This window comes from Saimiri boliviensis, chromosome 12 (genome assembly GCF_048565385.1).
Source record: "Saimiri boliviensis isolate mSaiBol1 chromosome 12, mSaiBol1.pri, whole genome shotgun sequence".
Lineage (NCBI taxonomy): Eukaryota > Metazoa > Chordata > Mammalia > Primates > Cebidae > Saimiri > Saimiri boliviensis.
Window position 1 is genome coordinate 37747847 of NC_133460.1, and position 23022 is coordinate 37770868.

The 23022-nt window shown below is 53.7% G+C and overlaps 2 protein-coding genes and 1 pseudogene across 7 annotated transcripts in view; 1 reads left to right on the top strand and 2 right to left on the bottom strand.

Moving 5' to 3' along the window:
* Positions 1 to 668: 668 nt before the first annotated feature.
* Positions 669 to 10617, bottom strand: LOC104651531 (SAGA-associated factor 29-like; annotated as a pseudogene).
* LOC101046202 (sulfotransferase 1A1-like) lies at positions 7014 to 12275 on the top strand. Of its 4 annotated transcripts, XM_074382245.1 has the most exons (8): positions 7368 to 7434; positions 8829 to 8981; positions 9096 to 9221; positions 9311 to 9408; positions 10644 to 10770; positions 10864 to 10958; positions 11775 to 11955; positions 12078 to 12275. In XM_074382245.1, the coding sequence occupies exons 2-8, from the start codon at positions 8834 to 8836 to the stop codon at positions 12188 to 12190; spliced, it is 888 nt and encodes a 295-aa protein (XP_074238346.1). In that variant the 5' UTR covers positions 7368 to 7434; positions 8829 to 8833; the 3' UTR covers positions 12191 to 12275. The 4 variants fall into 4 exon arrangements, with proteins under 4 accessions (XP_074238347.1, XP_074238346.1, XP_074238348.1 ...); XM_074382247.1 differs by lacking the exon at positions 10864 to 10958; XM_010339356.3 differs by lacking the exon at positions 7368 to 7434 and having other exon boundaries at positions 8812 to 8981.
* A 132-nt stretch (positions 12276 to 12407) lies between these two features.
* The window catches only part of LOC101051814 (SAGA-associated factor 29), a 34483-nt gene continuing 23868 nt past the window's right edge, over positions 12408 to 23022 (bottom strand). For 2 of the 3 annotated variants that reach the window (XM_039477997.2, XM_039477998.2), the window contains exons 2-9: positions 21679 to 21768; positions 18337 to 18412; positions 17591 to 17663; positions 15047 to 15111; positions 13948 to 14077; positions 13732 to 13878; positions 13568 to 13603; positions 12533 to 13453 (exon numbers count right to left, since the gene is read on the bottom strand). In XM_039477997.2, coding sequence (XP_039333931.1) covers positions 12979 to 13453; positions 13568 to 13603; positions 13732 to 13878; positions 13948 to 14077; positions 15047 to 15111; positions 17591 to 17663; positions 18337 to 18412; positions 21679 to 21753 — 1077 coding nt within the window. In that variant the 5' untranslated portion in view covers positions 21754 to 21768 and the 3' untranslated portion in view covers positions 12533 to 12978. Of the gene's footprint in view, positions 13454 to 13567; positions 13604 to 13731; positions 13879 to 13947; positions 14078 to 15046; positions 15112 to 17590; positions 17664 to 18336; positions 18413 to 21678; positions 21769 to 23022 lie in introns of all 3 variants that reach the window. The other variant, XM_039477999.2, reaches the window with a different exon arrangement.

The window sequence follows — 23022 nt, forward strand, 5'->3', positions numbered from 1 at the left end:
GTCCCGTTAGCTTGGAGGCTATGAGATGAGGACAGGGGGGAGGGAGTGGGGAGAGGACCCCCAGCTGTAGGGTCCAGCCCTACAGGGTTCTGTGAGCTGCTCCTGGCTGAGGTGGAGACGAGAAATTGTAGAAATAAAAGACACAAGACACAGAGATAGAGAAATAGAATTTGGGCCCAGGGGTCCATTGCTACTCAGATCTCGGAGACCAGCAGTGGCCAGACGCTCTCACTTTGAGTTGCAAATCTGGGGCAGGGTAGGTAGGGCGTGGCCTTGGTGGTCAGAGACTGGGTGCAAGGTAGATAGGACGTGGCAGCGGTAGGGTCAAGTACATCACATGTCATTCACGCAGGGGCTTAGGACTTTCTGGCACCCGAAGTGAGGTAAGGAGCATAATGCATCAGCACCTTTTCCATACTTACCAAGAAAGAACTACAACATTAAGATTTATATTACTATTACTGATTATCCTTTCTAAGACAAAAGGAACCAGGTGCAGAAGTAGAACATGAGTGGACGTGGAAGGTGACCACTGAAGCCGAGCATCACACAGAGACAGTTAACCCCCGGATGTCTGTGGGCCTGCCTGACACCATCAGGCCTTACCACAAGAGCTTGGAGAGGCGGAGTTCTCTCCAAACTTCCCCAGGAAGGAGACATCTCGGCCATTTTGGACATCTCCTCCCCTAGCTGGCTAAATAGCAGGTGCTTTCACAGCACTGGCACTGCCGTACAGCCGAGGCGCCCTCCAGCAGCCCTCAAGCGGGCGTGACAGAGGGCTTAGAGCATCTTGCCTAGTGTCATTCATTTCACAATGTCACCCCAGGTTCACATTTCTGACCTGACAGGCATTAGTAAAGGAATTAAGATCACCTATAAATACCTGAGATCACATATGAATAATTAATAAATACTCCAGTTATATTTCTAGTTACGTTCTTCATTATTTATTTGGAAATAGGCTGAGGCCTTTTGCTCCTGCCTCAGTGCTTATGGGATCTTGCCACTACACCCAGCCTGTATGATCAGCCTGTTTCTGACATCACCCATGGTCTCTCCACTGGAGGCTGCTTTAGCTGCTATGGGGGTGTGTGGATCAGGGTACGGTAGAAGCAGGTGGCCTGGGGATACCGGGCCAGCAAGAGCTGCTCTTTCTGGAACAAGGCCTCAAGGTCTGTCTTGGGGTTGGCCTTCCATTGGGGCAGCAGGGTGACCCGCACCAGCTCAGGCTGTGTCTCCTGGGGGTAGAGGGGCTTGTGTCAACAAGTGGCCAGGTGGGGAAGCTCCTTCCCGGCTGTTATGCTGCCCCCCAGGCTCTGTGCCCTGCCCTGGCCTGGACACTCACTCTTTGCCCTCTTCATCAATGTTCTCTACCTCATACCTGGGGACAAAAGAAGGAAAATGCTGGATGCAGCCAGGGTCGTGGTCCCTGTCGGGGAGTGAAGAGGATGGGGACAGCCTAAGGACCCAGTGCTCCCTGCACAGCAGGCCCCGCCACAGCACCCTCTGGGGACCTTTTCTCCTGCTGTGCAGACAGGAAGCAGAGCCAAAGCCCAGGCAGGTGGGGTGACAGAGAGTAGCCCTGGGGCTGGTGTCACTCACTTGGTGGTGTGGCTGTAACTGACCACCTTGGCCAGTTTCCATCCAATCCTTGTCCCCATGCATGGCCATCACCCGGGTAGCCACCTTGTCCCCTGAGGCAGGGATGGTTCCACAGAGGGGTGGGGGCCTGTGAGTGAAACAAAGGGTCAGTCCCAGCCCCTGGGCACCAGTCCCTCCCTTGCAGCTGCTTCCTCACTTGTCACCAGGCTTCCCGATCCACAGGGCAGAGTCATGGTTGACTGCTACTGCCAGGTCACCAGCACCCCTCCACGCATGGTCTTCTGGGTCGGCTCCGAGTCATTGTAGAGACCCATGATCTTGGCTGCTGCGGGACGGAAGGGAACGCTGAGGCCCCAGGGACAGGTGCCGGCTTTATCCCCCCTAGCCTGCTGCACTGAGCCGTTGGAGGAGCCCCTGGGAGCCCCAGCTCTAGAGTAAACCCGAGGGCCCAGTAGGACTGTTGCCCCATCTGCCAGGTGTCCTACAGGGGCTGCAGCGCTCAACTACAGATGGGTGAGATGGCAGCACAGCAGGGAACCAGGCAGGGACAAAGCGGGTTCCAAGGTGCTGGTCAGGTTCTCTTCTTGATGCCAGTGCTGACACAGAAGTGTGTTTCGTTAAAATTTCCTAAAATTCGAAGGGCCCCACGGGGGTGGCGGCGAGGCCAAGGTGCTTTTTGGTTGTCCACCTGCTCTACTGCCTGAACCCCTGGCACCAGGGCCGCCTCTACCTAGGGTTCACAGTCAACCCTGCTCCTCGGATCCAGCAACGCAATGGGGACGGCACAAAAGGCAGGGTCCAGACAGGGTGCGGTGGATCAGACCTGCCATCCCATCATTTTGTCATCCCAGCACTTTGGGAGGCCCAAGCGGTCGCATCACTTGAGGTCAGGAGCTGGAGACCAGCCTGGCCAACACGGAGAAACCCCTGTCTCTACTAAAAACACACAGAATTAGCCAGTGTAATCGGGGGTGCCTGTAATTCCAGCTAGTCAGGAGGCTGAGGCAGGAGAATCGCTTGAACTCGGTGCGGGGCGGAGGTTGCAGTGAGCCGAATCGCGCCATTGCATTCCTGGTGAGACAGGGAGGGCTTCTGTGCCAGGAGGGAGGCTTCCTGGAGGAGGCTGACCCCGTGGGGCACAGGCCTGATGAGAGGGGGACTGGCCAGGCCTGTGACATGGGCGAGGCATCCAGTGCGGGAACGGGGCCTGCCGCAGGAGAGGAGCGTGAAGAGGAGGTGGTACCCTGGGAATCTCGGCGGTGGAACTCCGGGAGGAGCTGGCTGTGACCAGGGTGATGACCCATGATGGCATCGAGTAGGGGTCTTGGTGGGCACGCTGGGGTGGGGCGCAGGAGGAGAGCAGGGGTGACAGGTGGGTACCTGGGCTGGAGGCGGGGCCTGAGATGGGAGGTGCAGGGGGCGTTCCTTCGGGCAGGGGCGTGGCCCGAGATTGACAGGTGCAGGGGCGTTCCTTCAGGCAGGGGCGGGGCCAGGGGCTCCGCAGAAGCCCGGACTGAGGACCCCGCTCTCGGGTCGGATTGAAGGGACCCGCGGTGAGGCGCGACGGGGCTCACAAGGACACTCCTATTCTCCTCCCCAGGGAGATGGTGCTCATCTCGCACGGCTTCCCATCCGCCGTGGCCGACCTTCTGGTAAGAACACGGCGCGGCGGCGTGTGGCTTGGGTTTGGGGTCCGACCCCTGCCCGACCCGGCCCTGACGCCCCCCACCCTCGGACCCTGCAGCAGTTGGAGTGGGTCTGGCTGCCTCGCCCTGGGCGTGCCTCCCGCTTCCGCTGCTTCGCCATTTCCGCCTAGACCTCTGCGGGCCTCGCCGCTAGGTCGGCTGGACTTCGGGCCTCCCCCGCCCCAGGGCGCCGCGCAGGTCCCTTTGCTGACGCCGAGCCTGAGCCGGACCCGGACCCGGGACCCCAGAGGCCTGTGCGCCCTGCGCCCTGCGCGCTTCAGGGGAGGATCGTCCCAGGCAAGGGAGATGCATCGTCCCGACGACTTCGGATACAGTTGTTTCTTGAAGAACGAGAAAACGCCTTGACACTTTTGCGGTCCTGTCCCCGTCTCTAAGATGGGGATGATAGTACTTCTGGCCATTCATGAGCACAGCAGGATCTGCCTTTTCCCTTTGACTGGAAGATTCTTCTCTACGCCATCTGTCTTGATAACCTGCCACCTCCACAGAGAGGCCTCCCCTGTCTCCCGATTTAAAATTGCAGCTCTGAGAAGCTGGGCACGGTGGCACATGCCTGTAGTGCCAACTACTGGGAAGTCTGAGGTGAGAGGATCGCTTGAGCCCAGGAGCTGGAGGCTGCAGTGAGCTCTGATTGCTCCATTGCACTCCAACCTGGGCGAAAGAGCAAGACTCTGTCTCTAAAAAGATAAACTAAAATTGCATGTCTTGGGTACTTCACCATGGCTCCCTTTCCTGAATACTTATCTTACATGCTGCGTGTTTTATTGATCTCATCAGTCTCTCCCATCCCAACCCTTGTACTAAACTGCCCAAGGGCAGCTCTCGTCACTGCTGGAGAACCGAGTCCCACAGAGTCAATGGCTAAAAAACAGTTAATGAAATAACGGATGATGGGCAGGCGGTACTAAGTTCACCTTAAGTGTGAGTGAGTGGAAGACTAGCCCTGCAGAGATTCAGTGACCTGCTGGCGGTTGCTGAGCTGCCACGAAGTTCAGCCTGGTTGCAGTGCTCCAGGCTGTGACTCAATCAGTCACTGCTGATGCTCACGGGACCTTCACCAGCTTAGTCCCAGAGGGCAAGGATTTTAACCCCCCACCTCCATTTCCTTATCTGTAAAATGCAAATATGGAGCTGTGTAACGCCCGGAACAGTGCCTGCTGCACAGAGGCTCGCTGCCAGCTCCCTCTCCCTCCTTGCCTCTTACCTGCCTGCTGCCTGGGACTGGATGAACAGGTGCCTTTGTGTTGCTCTGACCCTGGCTGCCCGCCAAGGGCCCATGTGACCTGCCTGGCAGAGGAATTCCTTTGGGAAGAACCAGGGCAGCTTCGGCCCATAGAGGGCCGATGCCTAGGTGAGCGCAGTCCCCCAGCACCAGCCTGGTCCAGCTCTGGGAAGAGGGTGCCCAGTTGTATAAGCCAGGCTTGGGCAGCCAAGTCCTCATCTTGATATTCAGGGCCCAGCCTGGAGGGGGCTTGTGATGCCTAACTGTATCTCTCTGGCCCCATGCCTTGGTAGCTGTATCACTGCTTTGGGTGACCTGATCTGGCTGTGCGGATGGGCCCGGAGGAAATAGTAGAAGACTTGGAATTAGAAGATGTGAGTGGGCTTTGGCCCCAGCCTTGCCACCCTACTCTCTGCCCTGGGCTGTCTGTCACCAACCTTCTTTCCTCTACAGACACACTGGACAGCCCTGCTCGGGACCTGATCCTCAGCGTCCCTAACACCCTCCTAATACCGGTGGCCTAAGGGAAGTCCTCAAAGGCCGGTGGGACATCCACCTCTGTCAGTCTCCAGGCTCTTGACACCTTTGCCAGAAAGAATTTAAGGACAAGTTAGAAGGCATGAATGTAGGGAGATTTCTTGCAGACCAAAAGTATACACTCAAGAAGGGGAATGTGGGGGTCATGAAGAGTGTCTCATGTCCTAGGAGGTTTGGGGCTGAACCTTTATGAGCTTCTTTAAAGATGGTATATTCATGAAGATTCCAGGAAAAGGTAAAGATTTCTCAAAATCGTGGTGCCACAATTTACATCCAAATACAGGTGTTCCTGGAGCTGTTGTGGCACTGGTGGGTGTATGATTTAACATCTTACTGATCATATTCCTCCTTTTTTTTTTTTTTTTTTTTTTTGAGACGGAGTTTTAGCTCTTGTTACTCAGGCTGGAGTGCAATGGCACAATCTTGGCTCACCACAACCTCCGCCTCCTGGGTTCAGGCAATTCTCCTGCCTCCGCCTCCTGAGTAGCTGGGATTACAGGTACACACCACCATGCCCAGCTAATTTTTTGTATTTTTAGTAGAGACAGGGTTTCACCATGTTGACCAGGATGGTCTCGATCTCTCGACCTCGTGATCCACCCGCCTCGGCCTCCCAAAGTGCTGGGATTACAGGCTTGAGCCACCGCGCCCGGCCTTACTGATCATATGAGATCCTAGGTGAAAGGTTTCACCTAGGATCAAATGCAGCGCCATGTTGGGTCTGGTTGGTTGTAGCCAGCTTGGTCCTCATCCTATTTTTCAGGAACTTATTGGCCCTTAGCACATGCAAGTATTTCAAGTTTCCTTCTGATCATGTGAAACTGCAGCCTGGGATTTTCTAGTCTCCAGCTATCACCCTGTATTAATCTCACATTCTTGCCTATTTTCTATGCCATCTGGAGCGGGTCCAGCTGGTTTTTACCGGAGTGCAATACAAAGTCTGAGCCAAGGGTACCTCCTGATGGTTACTGAAGGCAGAGGCGGAGCTAGTGGCCTGAGGACCTGTCAGTCAGGATCACAGAGGAGGGAGGAGGGGCCGTGGCCCTAACAGGTGAGCAGCCTCCCCTCTGCCTGGAAACCCCATGCCTTGGATTTCCCCTGCTTGCCTCTGAGTTGACGGAATTCTTGGAAGGCCTGGGAGACTCACCTTTACTTAGCTGGTTACCTGTCTCGTACCCAGCTTGACCTTGGACTTTCAATAGTGAGGACAAAGAATGAGGAGGAGGATGGGGGGATGCCCTCCTTCCACAGGGCCCCGTGGCTTCCAAGCCCCAACCTCCCCCGCCCTCTGTCTGCAGAGCCTCCTTCAAACACAGGGAAAGAAAAGCACCTGCCGGGGCTGCTGTTCTAGGATCTTCTATTGATATTCTGTGAGGTCCCCTGGGAGCCATGAGGCTGGGGCTGTCTCCCAGGGCAATGGGACTCCAATGTCCTTGCTCTTTCTTCTTCTGTGCATCCATGCTCTGCTCCACCCCTGCCCCTTCACTCTGCCCACACACATCACTCCAGGCTGGCCTTGTGGCTGGAGCCGGGAATACCTGCGCTACTGAGGGCCTGTGGGCTGCACTAGACCAGAACCCCTGGCGCCTTCATGCATGGCCTGGAGCCAGCAGTTAGGTAACCTTTAACAGGCCTGCTTATCTCAGCCTTCTCCTCCAACCCCTCCCACTTCTTCTCTGGGTCAATTAGAGAAAGCTTGTCTATTGGCCTGCCTAGTGGGGTGCAGTCCAGGGGTAGGTCAGGAGCCCTGGGACAGCTCAAAAAACCAAAAAGAAAACCAAAGGCACCATTGGGCCCTTTCCCCTGTCATTCTTGTTATTATTATTATTCTGAGCTAGAGTTTTACTCTTGCTGCTCAGGCTAAAGTCCAATGGCTGGATCTTGGCTCACAGCAACCTCCACCTCCCGTTCAAGAGATTCTCCTGCCTCAACCTCTCCAGTAGATGGGATTATAGGCTTATGCCACTATGCCTGGAGTAGAGATGGGGTTTCTCCATGTTGGTCAGGATGGTATCGAACTTCCGACCTCAGGTGATCTGCCCACCTCGGCCTCCTAAGGTGCTGGGATTACAGGTGTGAACCACTGCGCCGGCCATTCTTCTGTTTTCTACACATCAAACCTAGTCTTGGCTTTGCAGATCACTCCAAGCTTGTCTCCAGCTGGCGGACTAAGGAGGGCAATGGAGAAGCTCCCCAACCCCCAAACCCACCTCTTCCTCCTGGGAGCAAAACTAACTCTGGCCTGGCTCCAGATCCCTCCCACACTGGACTTAGGAAACCCTCAGCACAGATAACAGCCCTGCATTCCCCACACCGCACCCACACTCAGCCACTGCGGGCGAGGAGGGCCAGACTCCCGAAAGCTCAGGTGAGTGACATGGTGGAATGGCCCAGGTCGCCCTCACCCTGCTCAGCTTCTGACTCCAACATTCCAGAAGCCGAGGCCTCTGCCATTTCCGCTTTCCCCATGGATATCCCATTTCAATCAGACAACCCTGGCCAGGCGTGAATCCCCCTCCCTTCCTTTTTTTTTTTCCCTCGGGGGGGCCAGGTCTTGCTGTCACTCAGACTGGAGTACGGTAGGATTCTGGTTACTGCAGCCTTGAATTCCTGGGCTCAATCAGTTCTCAATCAAGCCTCTGGAGTAGCTGGGACTACAGGGCCTTGCCATCCTTCCTGGATAATTTTTCAAAATATTTTTTAAAGGCCGGACTCGGTGAGCACGCCTATAATCACAGCATTGGGAGGCCAAGGCAGGTGGATCGGGAGGTCAGGAGTTCGAGACCAGCCTGGCCAACATGGCAAAACTCTGTCTCTACTAAAAACACAAAAAATTAGCCAGGTGTGGTGGCCAGCTCCTGTAATCCCAGCTATTCTGGAGGCCGAGGTAGGAGAATTGCTTGAACCCAGGAAGTGAAGATTGTGGTGAGCCGACATCATGCCACTGCACTCCAGCCTGGCCGACAGAGCAAGAGTTCGTCTCAAAAAAAAAAAAAAAATTATATATATATATATATATATATATATATATATATATAAAGATTTTTAGAGATGGGACTTGCTATGCTGCCCAGGTTGGTCTCCCAACTCCTGGCCTCCTAGGGTCTGGGATTACAGACGGGAGTCGCCCTGCGCAGGACCCTACTCCTTCTGAGTCATCAGTTTTGCTCATTCCCACACCAGGCTCTGGCCCCCAATACCAGCTAGTTGCTCAATGGGCCGTGTTTGTCTTGGAACCCAGATGGACTGTGGCTGGGCAAACGGATCACAGGCCTGGTCGACCCGGGAGGTTTCCAAATGTGAAGGGCCCTGAGGGGGTCAAGGAGAGGAGCACCGGGGAGAGGAGCCCGCTGGGTGGAGGCTGGGGTCTCAGCAGGAAATGGTGAGACAAAGGGCTGGCAGGGAGACAGCACAGGGAGGCCTAGAGCTTCCTCAGGGCAGCTGGAGTCTCCTGGAGACCTTCACACACCCTGATACCTGGGCCCCGCCCCGTGAGGGCACTTTCACTGGTCTGCACCATGGCCCAGGCCCTGGGATTTTGCACAGCTCTGCAGGTGAACAAAAGGTGCGGCCAGGCTGGGGAACCACCGCACTAGACGCAGACCTGGTTTTCAGCCCCAGTGCCGCCACTGACTGGCTTTGTGAGCTCGGGCAAGTCACTCAGCCTCCCTAGGCCTCAGTGACTTCCCTGAAAGTGAGAATTCTGCACACGGTGTTGTGATGATGTTAAGGGTGTGGGCCTGGCTCTGGCCCCTGACACCGGAACATGGAGCTGATCCAGGACACCCTCCGCCCACCTCTGGAGTATGTGAAGGGGGTCCCGCTCATCAAGTACTTTGCAGAGACACTGGAGCCCCTGGAGAGCTTCCGGGCCCGGCCTGATGACCTGCTCATCAGCACCTACCCCAAGTCCGGTAGGTGAGGAGGGCCACCCACCCTCTCCCACGTGGCAGCCCCCACCTTGGCCAGCCAGGTCGTACCCTCAACCGGCTCACCTCCCATCTTCCTCCCTCTTCCTCCCTCTCCAGGCACCACCTGGGTGAGCCAGATACTGGACATGATCTACCAGGATGGCGACCTGGAGAAGTGTCACCGGGCTCCCATCTTCGTGCGGGTGCCCTTTCTTGAGTTCAAAGCCCCAGGGGTTCCCTCAGGTGTGTGACTGGGACCTGGGGGCAAGGGGAGTGGAGGAAGACAGGGCTGGGGCTTCAGCTCACCAGACCTTCCCTGACCCACCGCTCAGGGCTGGAGACTCTGAACGACACACCGGCCCCACGGCTCATCAAGACGCATCTGCCCCTGGCTCTGGTCCCCCAGACCCTGTTGGATCAGAAGGTCAAGGTGAGGCTGGGCACAGTGGCTCATGCCTGTAATCCCAGCACTTTGGGAGGTTGAGGCAGGCAGATCACCTGAGGTCAGGAGTTGGAGAACAGCCTGGCCAACATGGTGAAACCCTATCTTTACTAAAAATACAAAAAATTGGCCAGGCATGGGGGCAGGCACCTACAATTCCAGCTACTTGGGAGGCTGAGGCAGGAGAATCTCTTGAACCTGGAAAGCGGTGGTTGCAGTGAGCCAAGATCACACCATTGCACTCCAGCCTGGCAGACTGAACAAGACTCCATTTCCAACTAAATACATAAATAAAGATTAAAAAAAGATTTGCCACCTATGATGGCTCACTCCTGTAAGGCCAGCACATTGAGAGGTCAAGGTCAGTGGGCAAAGGTTTTTGTTTTGTTTTGTTTTTTGAGACTCTCTGTCTCAAAAAAACAAAAACACGAGTACAAAAAGAAAAACAAAAGGGAAAAGGTCCAGGTTGGGGCAAGTTAATTTAGGGAAGGAGGCCCCCAGTCAGCCCAACCTGGTCCTGTTCTTCTAGGAAAGTCGTATTACTTCCTCCAGCCTTGTCTCATCTTCCGTGGGGAAACTGTCTGCCTCTTGCTCTTATGACCAAGAACATAAGACTCTTCAGTATAAACCTAAGAAAGGTAGAGGGGGCTGGGTGCAGTAGGTCATGTCTGTAATCCCAGCACTCTGGGAGGCCAAGGTGGGCAAAACATGAGGACACGAGTTCGAGACCAGCCTGACCAGCACGGTGAAACCCTGTCTCTACTAAAAGTACAAAAATTAGTTAAGCATGATGGTGAACACCTGTAATTCCAGCTACTCGGAGAGCTGGGTAGGAGAATCACTTGAGGGAGGCAGAGTTGCAGAGAGCCAAGACCGTGCCACTGCACTCCAGCCTGGGCAACAGAGTGAGACTTGGTTTCAAAAAAACAAAAAAAGAAAGATAGTGGATGGGTCTTCACTGGCCCACAAAACTTAGGAATTTGGGGATGGTGGGAACATGTCTGGTGGAGCATGCCTTGCTCTAAATTGGGGTGTGACGGCATTGATGCAGTTTATATTAGTATAGAATATGGATCCAGGGACCAGGCTGGACTTTGACATATCAGCAGAGTTCAGATCCCCGCTTGGACCTACCTGTGCCATGAGATCTCAAGCAAGTCAGCATCTAAGCCTCAGGTTCCTCCTTTGCCAAACCAAGAGATGAGGGCCCTCTGCCCCTGCAGGTGGTCTATGTTGCCCGCAACGCAAAGGACGTGGCCGTTTCCTACTACTACTTCCATCGCATGATGAAGGTGCTCCCTGACCCTGGGACCTGGGACAGCTTCCTGGAGAAGTTCATGGCCGGAGAAGGTGGGTTGACTGCAGGAAGGAGGGTGTGGAGCTGAGGGGTGGTGGCTACAACACACGGCAACCCTGTGTCGGTGCCCCCGCCCGCTTCTCCAGTGTCCTACGGGTCCTGGTACCAGCACGTGCGGGAGTGGTGGGAGCTGAGCCGCACACACCCTGTTCTCTACCTCTTCTATGAAGACATGAAGGAGGTGAGACCACCTGTGCTGCCGCCCTCCATGTGACACCTGGGGACAGGCACCTCACAGGGACCCGCCAAGGCCACCCAGTCCCTTCTCCAGGCAGCCCCACAGCAGGCCCGGATTCCCCATCCTGCCTCCCTGGCCCAGGCCTCCCAGCTGCAGCCCCACCTGGCAGCAGGCCCCACACAGCTCTCATCTCCCACACCTGAGTCAGCTGCACAGGTGGCCACGGACCAGATAATTTTTTTGAGAGAGTCTCGTTCTGTTGCCCAGGTTGGTATGCCGTGATGTTAACTCAGCTCATTCTAACTTCCTCCTGCCAGGTTCAAATGATTCTCCTGCCTCAGCCTCCCCGCAAGCTGAGAGTACAGGTGCAGGTGACCACGCCTGACTAGTTTTTGTATTTTTAGTAGAGAGGAGTTTTTGCCATGTTGGCCAGGCTGGTCTCGAACTCCTGAACTCAGGTGATCCACCTGTCTCAGCTCCCACAGTGCTGGGATAACAGGCCTGAGCCATGGCCCCTGCAACGGATCAACTATTTATTCCTATTGCTTCTCCCTGCCAGAGGGTGTCCCACCCAGAGCCACAGGCATGGAAAACCATCCCGGTCCCCCCCCATAGGAGCCAAGCCCAGCTCATCAAGGGATCACAGGGCAGAGAGCAATTCATTTTACACCAGGGACAGGGCCCCGAGGGTCCAGGAACTGGCTCTGAGGGTTTTCTAGTGGAAGTGGCCAGATCCCCTCTGAGGTTAGAGAAGAGGACCCCTTTTACTTTCCCGAATCAGCAACCCCAGCCTCCACTGAGGAGCCCTCTGCTGCTCAGAACCCCAAAAGGGAGATTCGGAAGATCCTGGAGTTTGTGGGGCGCTCCCTGCCAGAGGACACCCTGGACTTCATCGCTCAGCACACGTCATTCGAGGAGATGAAGAAGAACCCCATGACCAACTACTCCACCCTCCCCAAGGAGTTCATGGACCACAGCGTCTCCCCCTTCATGAGGAGAGGTGGGCACCGGCCAGCACGGGGCTTTGGGGCAGGTGGGAGCAGCAGCTGGAGCCTCCCCATAGGCACTCGGGGCCTCCCCTGGGGTGAGACTGCAGCTTTGCTCCCTGCCTTCCTCTCCCAGGCACGGCTGGGGACTGGAAAACCACCTTCACCGTGGCGCAGAATGAGTGCTTCGATGCGGACTATGCGGAGAAGATGGCAGGCTGCAGCCTCAGCTTCCGCTCCCAGCTGTGACAGGGGCTCCCGGGGTCGCTGCAGAGGGAGTGTGCGAGTCAAGCCTGACCAGGGGGCTCAAGAATAAAGTGTTATTTGTGTTCAATGCAGAGCCTGTGTTGGAAGGCAAGAAAATCCCTGAGCTGAAAGAGTGATCGCCCACTGGGGCCAGAAACGGCCACCACCCTGCTCCAGCTCCCCCGCTGCCCTGTTTGGAGAGGGGAGAGGGTCTGGAGAAGTAAAACCCAGGACACGCATGGAGGGGAGTGTCCGTTTAATCCCAGCACATCCTCTGCTGTCCTGCTGTGTCGTCGGGGGATGGCGAGTACACTGGACAGCTTCACTTTTTCTTGGGCTCCTTACAAGCCACCACGTACCTCTGGGCCACATTGAGGGGAGGGGAATAGCCGTCTGCATAGGAGGTGTCTTCAAACAGGACCGAGTAGTCATCCTGGGGCTGTGGGGGAGGCAGACAGGAGGGGCTGCTCAGAGACCCCAAGGCCAGGACCCCTTCCCCCAGCCTAGACCACAGGAGCCTCTGGGCTCTGGACTCTCAGCCAATCTTGTCATTGTTCACTCTGGGGTCAAGAAGTGTCTCGGCCCAGTTCCTGCTGCTACAGAGCTCCTTTCTCAGTGGTGGGAGGTCCAGGGCAGGGAACAGGCGGGGAGAGGAAGGAAACTCACTCCCTTTCCAGTGGGGCTATAGCTGGAGGGTCTGCTGCCTTTCGGGGACTCTGTGTTCAGAGGACTGAAGGAAACCCAGAGGGTGGCAGGCAGGGATCCTGGCCTCAGGTGGCTTGTGTCCCATGTCACCTGAGGGGGCAGGAGCACCAGGGGACAGGAGCCTGGCACTCAGGGCAGGAGCTTCCCATCTCACAGCTGCTTCTCCTGGGGTTGCTGAAGGGAAGCTGCTGATTCAGGGCTTGCCAAGGCTGCCAGGGCTGCAAGGGGACAGTCACCTTTGGGGCTGGAGTGGAAGAGGGAGGGCAGCTGGTCGGTCCTGTCAGCTTGGGGGCTGTGAGATGAAGACAAGGGGGAGGGAGCAGGGAGAAGACCCCCAGCCTGTCTGATGAGCCTGTTTCTGACATGACCCATGGCCTCTCCACTGGAGACTGCTTTACCCGCTGTGGGGGTGCGTGGATCAGGGCGCGGTAGAAGCAGGTGGTCTGGGGATACAGGGCCAGCACGAGCTGCTCCTTCTGGAATAAGGCCTCAGGGTCTGTCTCGGGGTTGGCCTTCCACTGGGGCAGTGGGATGACCCGGCGCCGGCTCAGGGTGTGTCTCCTGGGGGTAGGGAGACTAGTGTCAACCTGTGGCCAGGTGGGGAAGCTCCTTCCTGGCTGTTAGGCTGCCCCCCCGCCCACAGGCTCTGTGCCCTGCCCTGGCCTGGACACTCACTCTTTGCCTTCTTCATCGATGTCATCTACTTCATACCTGCGGACAAAAGGAAGAAAACCCTGGGTGCAGCCGGGGTTGTGGTCCCTGTCGGGGAGTGAGGAGGGTAGGGGCAGCCCAGGCAGGTGCGGTGACCAGAGAGCATTCCTGGGGCTGGTGGCACTCACTTGTTGGTGGCGTGGCTGTAACTGACCACCTCGGCCAGGATCCACTGCTCGTCCCCATCCACAGCCTTCACCCGGGCAGCCACCTTGTCTCCAGGCCTGGCCACGTAGTCCCCTGAGGCAGGGATGGCCCCACAGAGGGGTGGGGGCCTGTGAGTGAAACTAAGAATCAGTCCCAGCCCCTGGGCACCAGCCCCTCCCTTGCAGCTGCTGCCTCACTTGTCACCAGGCTTCCCAATCCACAGGGGCAGGGTCATGGCAGACTGTTGCAGCAGGGTCATCAGCACCCCTCTGCGCATGGTCTTCCGGGGCGGCTCCGAGTCATTGTAGAGACCCGCGATCTTGGCCGCTGTGGGAAGGAAGGAAGCCCTGAGGTCACAGGGACGGGTGCTGGCTTTAACCCCCTCTAGAAATCCAGCGGGGCACAGTGGCTCATGCCTGTAATCCCAGCAGGTGAGTGATCACCTGCACCCAGCTGTTGGAGACGACACTGGGAGCGCTAGCTCCTGAGTGAGCCCGAGGGCCTAGCAGGACTCTCACTCCATCAGCCAGGTGTCAATACTCATAGGGACTCCTGTGCTCAACTACAGATGGGTGAGATGGCAGCAAAGCAGGCACCCAGTGGGAGAAACCAAGAAGAAAGTGGGGTTCCAAGCATCTGATCAGGCTGTTTGTTGATCTGAATGGTGGTTACAGGAGTGTGTTCAGTTAGTGAATATTTCATGGAACTCTGCACTTATGTGTACTTTCCTTCTATTAATATATGTTGTAACTCAACAGAAAGTTAAAAAAAAATATATTAAGTGTGCACCTTCGACCTCTTCAGACACAGCGGCACACCTCAACTCCACACAGAACCTGGATGGCCACATGGGGACACTGATGTGCCAAGAGTCTGCCCACCGTGGGTTTGCTGGGAGGGCAGAACAGTAGGAGAGCCAAGGAAATGCAGGCTGAAGGGGTCTGGAAGGCAGGCTTTAAGACACAGTGTGTGGTTCTGCAGAAACCAGCCAGGGCAAGAGACGGGCATGGGCTGTGGCAGGAAGGAGCAGGCCACTGGCCTAGGCCCCAGAAGGGACAGGAGATGAGGGGCAGGCACAGATGACCTCGGGCTGCTGAGGGAGGACTGGGAAACCCCTGCCTCTGAGCACTGAGAATGATCTCCTGTCCCTTCTCAGGGGCAGAGCCAGTCTGCCAGAGCCTCCACGGGAAGATCTGAGCAGGCGGTGGCCGCAGGCCTGCACGGGAGGGTGACCACTGCCTGAAGGGCCTCCCTCCTCCTAGCGAAGGACCTCCTAGCACATCCTCTCCCACTCACCAATCCGCCTCTCCTCCAATAGAGACTTGATTTCCGCAATCTTGTCCAGAGCTTTCCGAAGGATGCTGAGGGCAGGGAGAAGGGAGAAAGAGGGTTTGGTTGAAGCATGTAGCATAGACTTCTTTCCCATTTTTTCTGTTTTGGGTCTCGCTACATGGCCCTGGCTAGTCTTGGTCTCTAGAGGTCCCCCCAGGAGCCCCTGTGCAGGTCAAATACAGGTTTATGCAACTTCCTGTTCTGGTCAAGGAGGTTTGGGTTATTTGGATCAACCCCACTGGTGAACACTAGAAATCCAGCCGGGCACAGTGGCTCATGCCTGTAATCCCAGCACTTTGGGAGGCCGAGGTGAGTGATCTCCTCAAGTCAGGAGTTCAAGACCAGCCTGAGCGACATGGCAAAACTCCATCTCTACTAAAAATACAAAAATTAGCAGGGCATGCTGGCGGGTGCCTATAATCCCACCTACTCAGGAGGCTGAGGCAGGAGAATACCTTGAACCCAGGAGGCAGAGGTTGCAGTGAGCTGAGATTGCGTCATTGCACTCCAGTCCGGGCAACAAGAACAAAATTCCATCTCAAAAACAAAACAAAAAAGCAAAGAAAACTAGAAATATTCAGTATGTGTTTTTTAGTCTTAAAAGTGTAAAAAACAAGACTGTAGGAAGCAGCTGGCCAAAAACTAAGAGAACGAAGGATCCCAGAGAGGAAAGCATACAGGTGAGTGGCCTTCGGCAAACCTGCAGAAGGGCTGCCCTGTTCTGGCAGCCTCTCCCCACCTCCTGAGATGAGGAGGACAGGGGCCTCAGGTCTGCCCGAGGGTCACGAAAAAGGAGGGGAGACTCTGGGGAGAGGTGCTGACTCAGAGCAGGGCTGGGTGGAAGGAACTCTTCCTTTCTGAAAGGATGCACCCCTGCATGGCCTTACAGCACCAGGAAGCCTTCCGTGAAGTTAGTTTATGGGGGGTCCAGGGTGGCAGGAACCCAAGGAACCCAGCAGAAGCAGCAAACACATAGCTTTGCTGGAGGCAGGCTTCTTCATCCTAAATCTCAGATTCCCAAAGAGTATTTCCATAGCAGGCCTGGGTGCGGTTGCTTATGCCTGTAGTCCCAGCACTTTGGGAGGTGGAGGCAGGAGGATCACTTGAGATCAGGAGTTGGAGACCAGCCTGGCCAACATGGCGAAACCCTACCTCTACAAAAAATAAAAAAATTAGCTGGGTGTGGTGTGTTCTGCCTGTAATCCCAGCTACTCAGGAGGTTGAGGCAGGAGGATCACTTGAGCCCAAGAGTTTGAGGCTGCAGTGAGCCACGATCATGCCACTCCACTCCAGCCTGGACAACAGAGTGAGAGACTTGTCTTAATCAATCAATCAATCACACAAGGGAAATCTGATACAGGAGAAACGTGGAAAAGACTAATTTAACCAGTGGAACAGGTAGTATCTTCTGCTGTCTAATAGAACTCACCAAGGACATTTCTTCTGTGCCAAAAGTGTAAACCCTGAATCCTACTAGTGAGGAAATGTCAGACAGTTAATACCAGTGTTGGAGCTCCACCCCAAATAAACAGAGCCTCTGGTACAGGCAGACTTGAGAACCACTGTGTTCTCCAAGGAGAGGAATGTAATGTTCAAGTTCCTAAAGTTACAGCCGTTGCACTACAGAGATTCAAGAAAACAATGTTTTTAGATCATTTTATTTTTTATTTTTATTTTTTGAGATGGAGTCTTGCTCTGTTGCCCAGGCTGGAGTGCAGTGGCATGATCTTGGCTCACTGCAACCTCCGACTCCCGGGTTCAAGCAATTCTCCTGCCTCAGCCTCCTGAGTGGCTGGGATTATAGGCATGTGCCATCACACCTGGCTAATTTTTGTTATTTTTAGTAGAGATGGGGTTTAGCCATGTCAGCCAGACTGGTCTTGAACCCCCGACCTCAGGTGATTTGCCCACCTCGAGACTGCAGGCATGAGCCACTGCGCCTGGCCTTAAGATCATTTTTAAAAGCAGCAGTTTTATAGAAGTGAAACTTCTCCATCTCAGAACCATAAAACCTTCAGGTCATCTGAGTTGACCTTCCAGCCAACCTTACAGACACATGCCACCATGTTCAGCTAATTTTAAAATTTTTTGTAGAGACAGTCTCACTTTGTTGCCCAGGCTGGTCTTGAACACCTGGACTCAAGTGATCCTCTAACCTCGGCCTCCCAATCACCTCTGTAATGCTGTGATTACAGATCTCAGCTACTGAGCCCCTGATATCCCTACTTTAATGACTGAATCTCAGCCAAAGTGACTGCCAAGGTCACAGAACCAGTAAATGGCAGCACTGACTCATGCCTTGCCGCTTTCTGTAAAGGCATTAGCAGCAGAGGTAACAAAAAGAGTGGGCCTAGCAGTGGGCTCCAGGGAAGGCGGGACCCAAGGGAGAGGCTGGAAGTAGGAATCGGCTTATCCATGGGAGGAAAGCAGGCTGGGGGCTTGGTCCAAATGCGCCTGTGGCCCAGTGCCCAGGTGAGGAGGGAGCGGCAGCGAGGTGGGCACACTCACTTGCACTCAGCCTCTGCATCGGCCTTGGCGGTTGTATAGAGGCCACGCAGCTTTGTCCGGTAATAGGGAGAAACTGCAGAGGAAACAGAGGAATAAGGAGGCAGGGCTGGGGCAGGCGCAGTAGTGTGGCGCTGCTTCCGTCCACCGCAATCACACTTGCAGAGGCACAGAGAGGCTGTGGCCACAGTCAGAGCTCTGCTGGCCCAGGAGTGCTCCCAAGGCGGATACCTGAGGCTCCAAGAGTCTGCATTTCATATGGTACAAATGCCATCACTACATCTGTGAGAGGACTGTCTGACCTTCTCCCCATCATGACACACACAGAAAATATTTGTTAAGACACAGGAAACCACAATTCTCAGAGTTACCCACAGTAGGAAAGCCCCAGCCCCAGTGTCTGACCTCCTAAGGGGCCTCAGGGCACATGGAGGCGCCGCCCGGGAAGGAAGCTCTGTTCTAGAAAATGCCCGCTAACTAGGCTGCTTACACAGTCTAAGGGGAACTTTCCCTGGACGCAGTCTCATTGCACTGCATTTCCAGTCCTCAGAGTGGAGGGATTTTAGTTCTTCAGGTTACCCAGACTAAGGGAAAGCTGTCCCTCCTGCCTCAGGAGCAGTGCATTTCTGAATATGCAGATACATGCAAATCCACTTTGAATACAATATCCACCTAATTCCCAGCCTTGGCCACACCCACCCACCCCGCCCCCATCTCATCCCCTTTCTCTCCTGAGCCCAGCTACTCACTCTTGTTCTCTGTCTGCATCCGCTCGTGGGTCTTCTGGATGTTCACTAAGTTGTGTTCGCTCCGCGAACGCTCTTCCTATAGGAGAGCAACAGGACGTGACGGAGGCCCTCCTTGCTGCCATGGCACCCTACGAGCCAGGCCAGAGGCCCCATCCTAAAAACATGACCCTCATCTTCTAAATCCAAATCCGGGAGAAGTTCAAGATGATTTTCTCCTTTGACTAACGCAAAAGCGTTACAAAAGGCATTAAAGGGCCTGGTGCAGTGGCTGATGCCTATAATCCCAGCACTTTGAGAGGCCAGAATGGGCAAATCACTTTCAGGTCAGGAGTTCAAGACCATCCTGGCCAACGTGGTGAAACCTCATCTCTACTAAAAATACAAAAATTAGCTGGGCGTGGTGGCGTGCACCTATAGTTCCATCTACCTGGGAAACTGAGGCAGGAGAACTGCCTGAACCTGAGAGGCAGAGGTTGCAATGAGCCAAGATTGTGCCACTGGCGCCTGGTGACAAAGCAAGACTCTGTCTCAAAAAAAAAAAAAAGGCATTAAAGTTTCATCTTAAGTGATATCTTTAATGACAGTCCTTTATCAAAAAGACAAATCAATCTATACAGTCAATGCAATCCCCATGAAAATTTTAGTTAACTTCTTTGTAGAAATGGACAACATCATCCTAAAATTCATATGGAAATTCAAGGGACCCAGATTACACCCAAGAAATCTTGAGAAAGAAAAAAAAAAGTTGGAGAACTCACACTTCCCATTTTCAAAATTTACTGCAAAGCTACAGGCGGTACTGGCATATACATTAATAGAACAGGTTCCAGAGTCCAGAAACTGACATATACAGGTATGATCAATTGATGCGGGGAAGAAGGGGTAGGGAAGAACGCTGCTGCAATTCATCCCATATCAGTGGTCCTAGGACCAGAGCTGCAACTGCAGATGCTGGAAATCAGGATGGTTCCTAAGCAAAAAATTATGACTATGCTTTGTAGCCTTCATGTGAGAATTTTTAAGTGCCTAACGGGTGGGTTGTGCCTTTACCTCAACCTGCAAAATAGGGTTAACAGTGAACATGGCTGCCTAATGCTCGAGAGAGCTGATAGTGTGTACCTGTGTGACCCTACCCTATATGAACAGGAATGGACTGGGGTTGGGGAGACACTTGTTAGACTAGTACTGCTGCCGCTGCAATCTGGACCAGCACAGTGGCCCAAGCTAACATCCCTTCCTTTTTTTTTTTTTTTTTTTTTTTTTGAGATGGAGTTTCGCTCTTGTTACCCAGGCTGGAGTGCAATGGCGCGATCTCGGCTCACCGCAACCTCCGCCTCCTGGGTTCAGGCAATTCTCCTGCCTCAGCCTCCTGAGTAGCTGGGATTACAGGCACGTGCCACCATGCCCAGCTGATTTTTTGTATTTTTAGTAGAAACGGGGTTTTACCATGTTGACCAGGATGGTCTTGATCTCTTGACTTCGTGATCCACCCGCCTCAGCCTCCCAAAGTGCTGGGATTACAGGCATGAGCCACCGCGCCCGGCTTTTTTTTTTTTTTTAAGAGACAGAGTCTTGCTCAGTTGCCCAGGCTGCAGTGCAGTGGCTATTCACAGGCACAATCACACTACTGATCAGCACAGGAGTTTTGACCTGCTCCGTCTCCAACCTGGGCCAGTTCACCTCTCCTTAGGCAACCTGGTGGCACCCGACTCTTGGGAGGTCACCACATTGATGCCAAACTTAGTGCAGACACCTGATGGGCATAAAGCAGTACAGCCCAGAACTCCTGGGCTCAAGCGATCCTCCCACCTCAGCCTCCCGAGTAGCTGGGACTACAGGCATGTACTACTGCACCTGGCGCTAACATCGCTTCCAAAGGTCGAAAAGTTTGGGTGAAAACCAATCACAAATGGAGAGGAGAAATAGTAGCCAAGTTAACAGAACAAATTAAATGGGTTATGCAATGAGGGAAATACAGTATTGTATTTATAGCTCAAGAGAGGCTCAGAGTAAGAGAATGCCATCTCTTAGATCAGTTACATGGGTGCCTGAAAGGGTGAAGCCATGCATCTGTCAGGACCATGCCTGCTTTTAGAAGTTGACAGGTGAGATGGGAGTCTGGGAACCCAGCGGCAGCCGTCTGAGGGACACCCTGGTTATATGGGATGATGATAAACAGGTCTAACTGTGGATGACTGAATGGAATGCATAACCTGCCAGTATCTTTTTTTTCATTCATTCATTCATTTGTTCATTTTTTGAGACAGAGTTTCACTCTTGTCGCCCAGGCTAGAGTGCAGTGGTACGATATTGGCTCACTGCAACCTCTGCCTCCCAGGTTCAAGTCATTCTCCTGTCTCAGCATCCTGAGTGGCTGGGATTACAGGCACCAGCCACCATACCCGGCTAATTTTTGTATTTTTAGTAGAGATAGCCAACATGGTGAAACCCCATCTCTACTAAAAACACAAAAACAATTAGCTGGATGTGGTGGTGTGTGCCTGTAAGCCCAGCTACTCGGGAGGCTGACGCAAGAGAATCACTTAAACCCAGGAGGCAGGCCGGGCGCAGTGGCTCAAGCCTATAATCCCAGCACTTTGGGAGGCTGACGCGGTGGATCACGAGGTCAAGAGATCGAGACCATCCTGGTCAACATGGTGAAACCCTGTCTCTACTAAAAATACAAAAAAATTAGCTGGGCATGGTGGCGTGTGCCTGTAATCCCAGCTACTCAGGAGGCTGAGGCAGGAGAATTGCCTGAACCCAGGAGGCGGAGGTTGCAGTGAGCCGAGATCGCGCCATTGCACTCCAGCCTGGGCAACAAGAGCGAAACTCGGTCTCAAAAAAAAAAAAAAAAAAAAAAAAAAAACAAAAAAACCCAGGAGGCAGAGGGTGCAGTGAGCCAAGATTGTGCCACTGCACTCCAGCCTGGATGACAAAGTGAGATTCTGTCTCCAAAAAAAAAAAAAAAAAAAAATGTGTTTTTAGATAATGGGCATTTTTGTTGGGTGCTAAAAATGTTCTGAGATTGATCATGGTAATGACTGCACAACTCTGTGAGTTGCGAAAAATCACTGGATTATACACTTTAAATGGATGTATTGTATGGCATGTGAATTCTATCTCAGGATAGCTGTTAAAATCAATCATGAAATCCTGTACATGGAGAAAATCCAAGAGGAATTGCAGCCATACCCCAAATTCCCCTCCTCTCACCTTTATGACATCATCTTGGTTCCTGCGTGTCCAATATCTCTGAACAGAAATGCCACCCCCCACTTCACAGCTCAGTGCATCAAAGCCTGTGTTCCCATCTGAGAGTGAAGGGTGGTGACTTTTTACCTGGGTTTGCTTGATCAGCTGATGGAGTTCTGTGAGAAGTTCTGCAATTCGGGAATCGGCAGACACGAGGGCCATTGTCTACAGGGGTACCTGGTGGGGGAGTGAGGACAGAAGAGAACTCTGTTAGTGGCTGCTGTGGGCTGAACTGTTCCCTCTCAAAAGATACATTCGGCCGGGAGGCTCACACTTGTAATCCCAGAACTTTGGGAGGCCAAGGCGGGCAGACTACTTGGGGCCAGGAGTTCAAGACCACCCTGGGCAACATAGTGAGACCCCATCTTTACCAAAAAAAATTAAAAACATAGCCGAGCAAGGTGGCACACACCTGCAGTCCCAGCTATCTGAGAAGCTGAGGTGAGTGGATCACTAGGGCCTAGGAGGTGGAGGCTGCAATGAGCTACTACACTCCAGCCTGCCCAACAGAGTGACACCCTATCTCTTTAAACAATAATAATAATAATAATAATAAGAAGAAACATTGTAGTCCTTTTTTTTTTTTTTTTTTTTTTTGAGACAGAGTCTCGCTCTTGTTACCCAGGCTGGAGTGCAATGGCTCAATCTCGGCTCACCACAACCTCCGCCTCCTGGGTTCAGGCAATTCTCCTGCCTCAGCCTCCTGAGTAGCTGGGATTACAGGCATGCGCCACCATGTCCAGCTAATTTTTTGTATTTTTAGTAGAGACGGGGTTTCACCATGTTGACCAGGATGATCTCGATCTCTTGACCTCATGAGGTTACAGGTGTGAGCCATTGCACCCGGCCAGATACATTGTAGTCCTAACCGAGGTACCTGGAATGTAATCTTGCTGGGAATTAGGATCTTTTCAGAAGTATTTAAGATGTCACTAAGATGAGGTCATAGTAGAATAGGGTGTGCCCTTAATCCAGACACACAGCCAGGTGGGGACAGAGGCAGAGATGGGACTTGGACTGCTACAAGCCAAGGGATCCCAAGTACTGCCGGCATCCACCTAACCAGCTGGGACAGGCACATGCCTGTAATCCCAGCACTTTGGGAGGCCAAGGTGGGAGGATCATGAGGTCAAAAGATTGAGACCATCCTAGCCAACATGGTGAAAACCCGTCTCTACTAAAAATACAAAAATTAGCTGGGCGTGGTGGCGCGTAGTCCCAGCTACTCAGGAGGCTGAGGCTGAGGAGAACTGCTTGAACCCAGGAGGCGGAGGTTGCAGTGAGCCGAGACCACACCACTGCATTCCAGCCTGGCGCCTGGTGACAGAGCGAGACTGTCTCAAAAAAAAAAAAAAAAAAAAAAAAAGATAATTAGAACAAGAGTAAAAAGACAACCAAAAGTAACCAAAAGTATAACTAGGTGAAAATGGA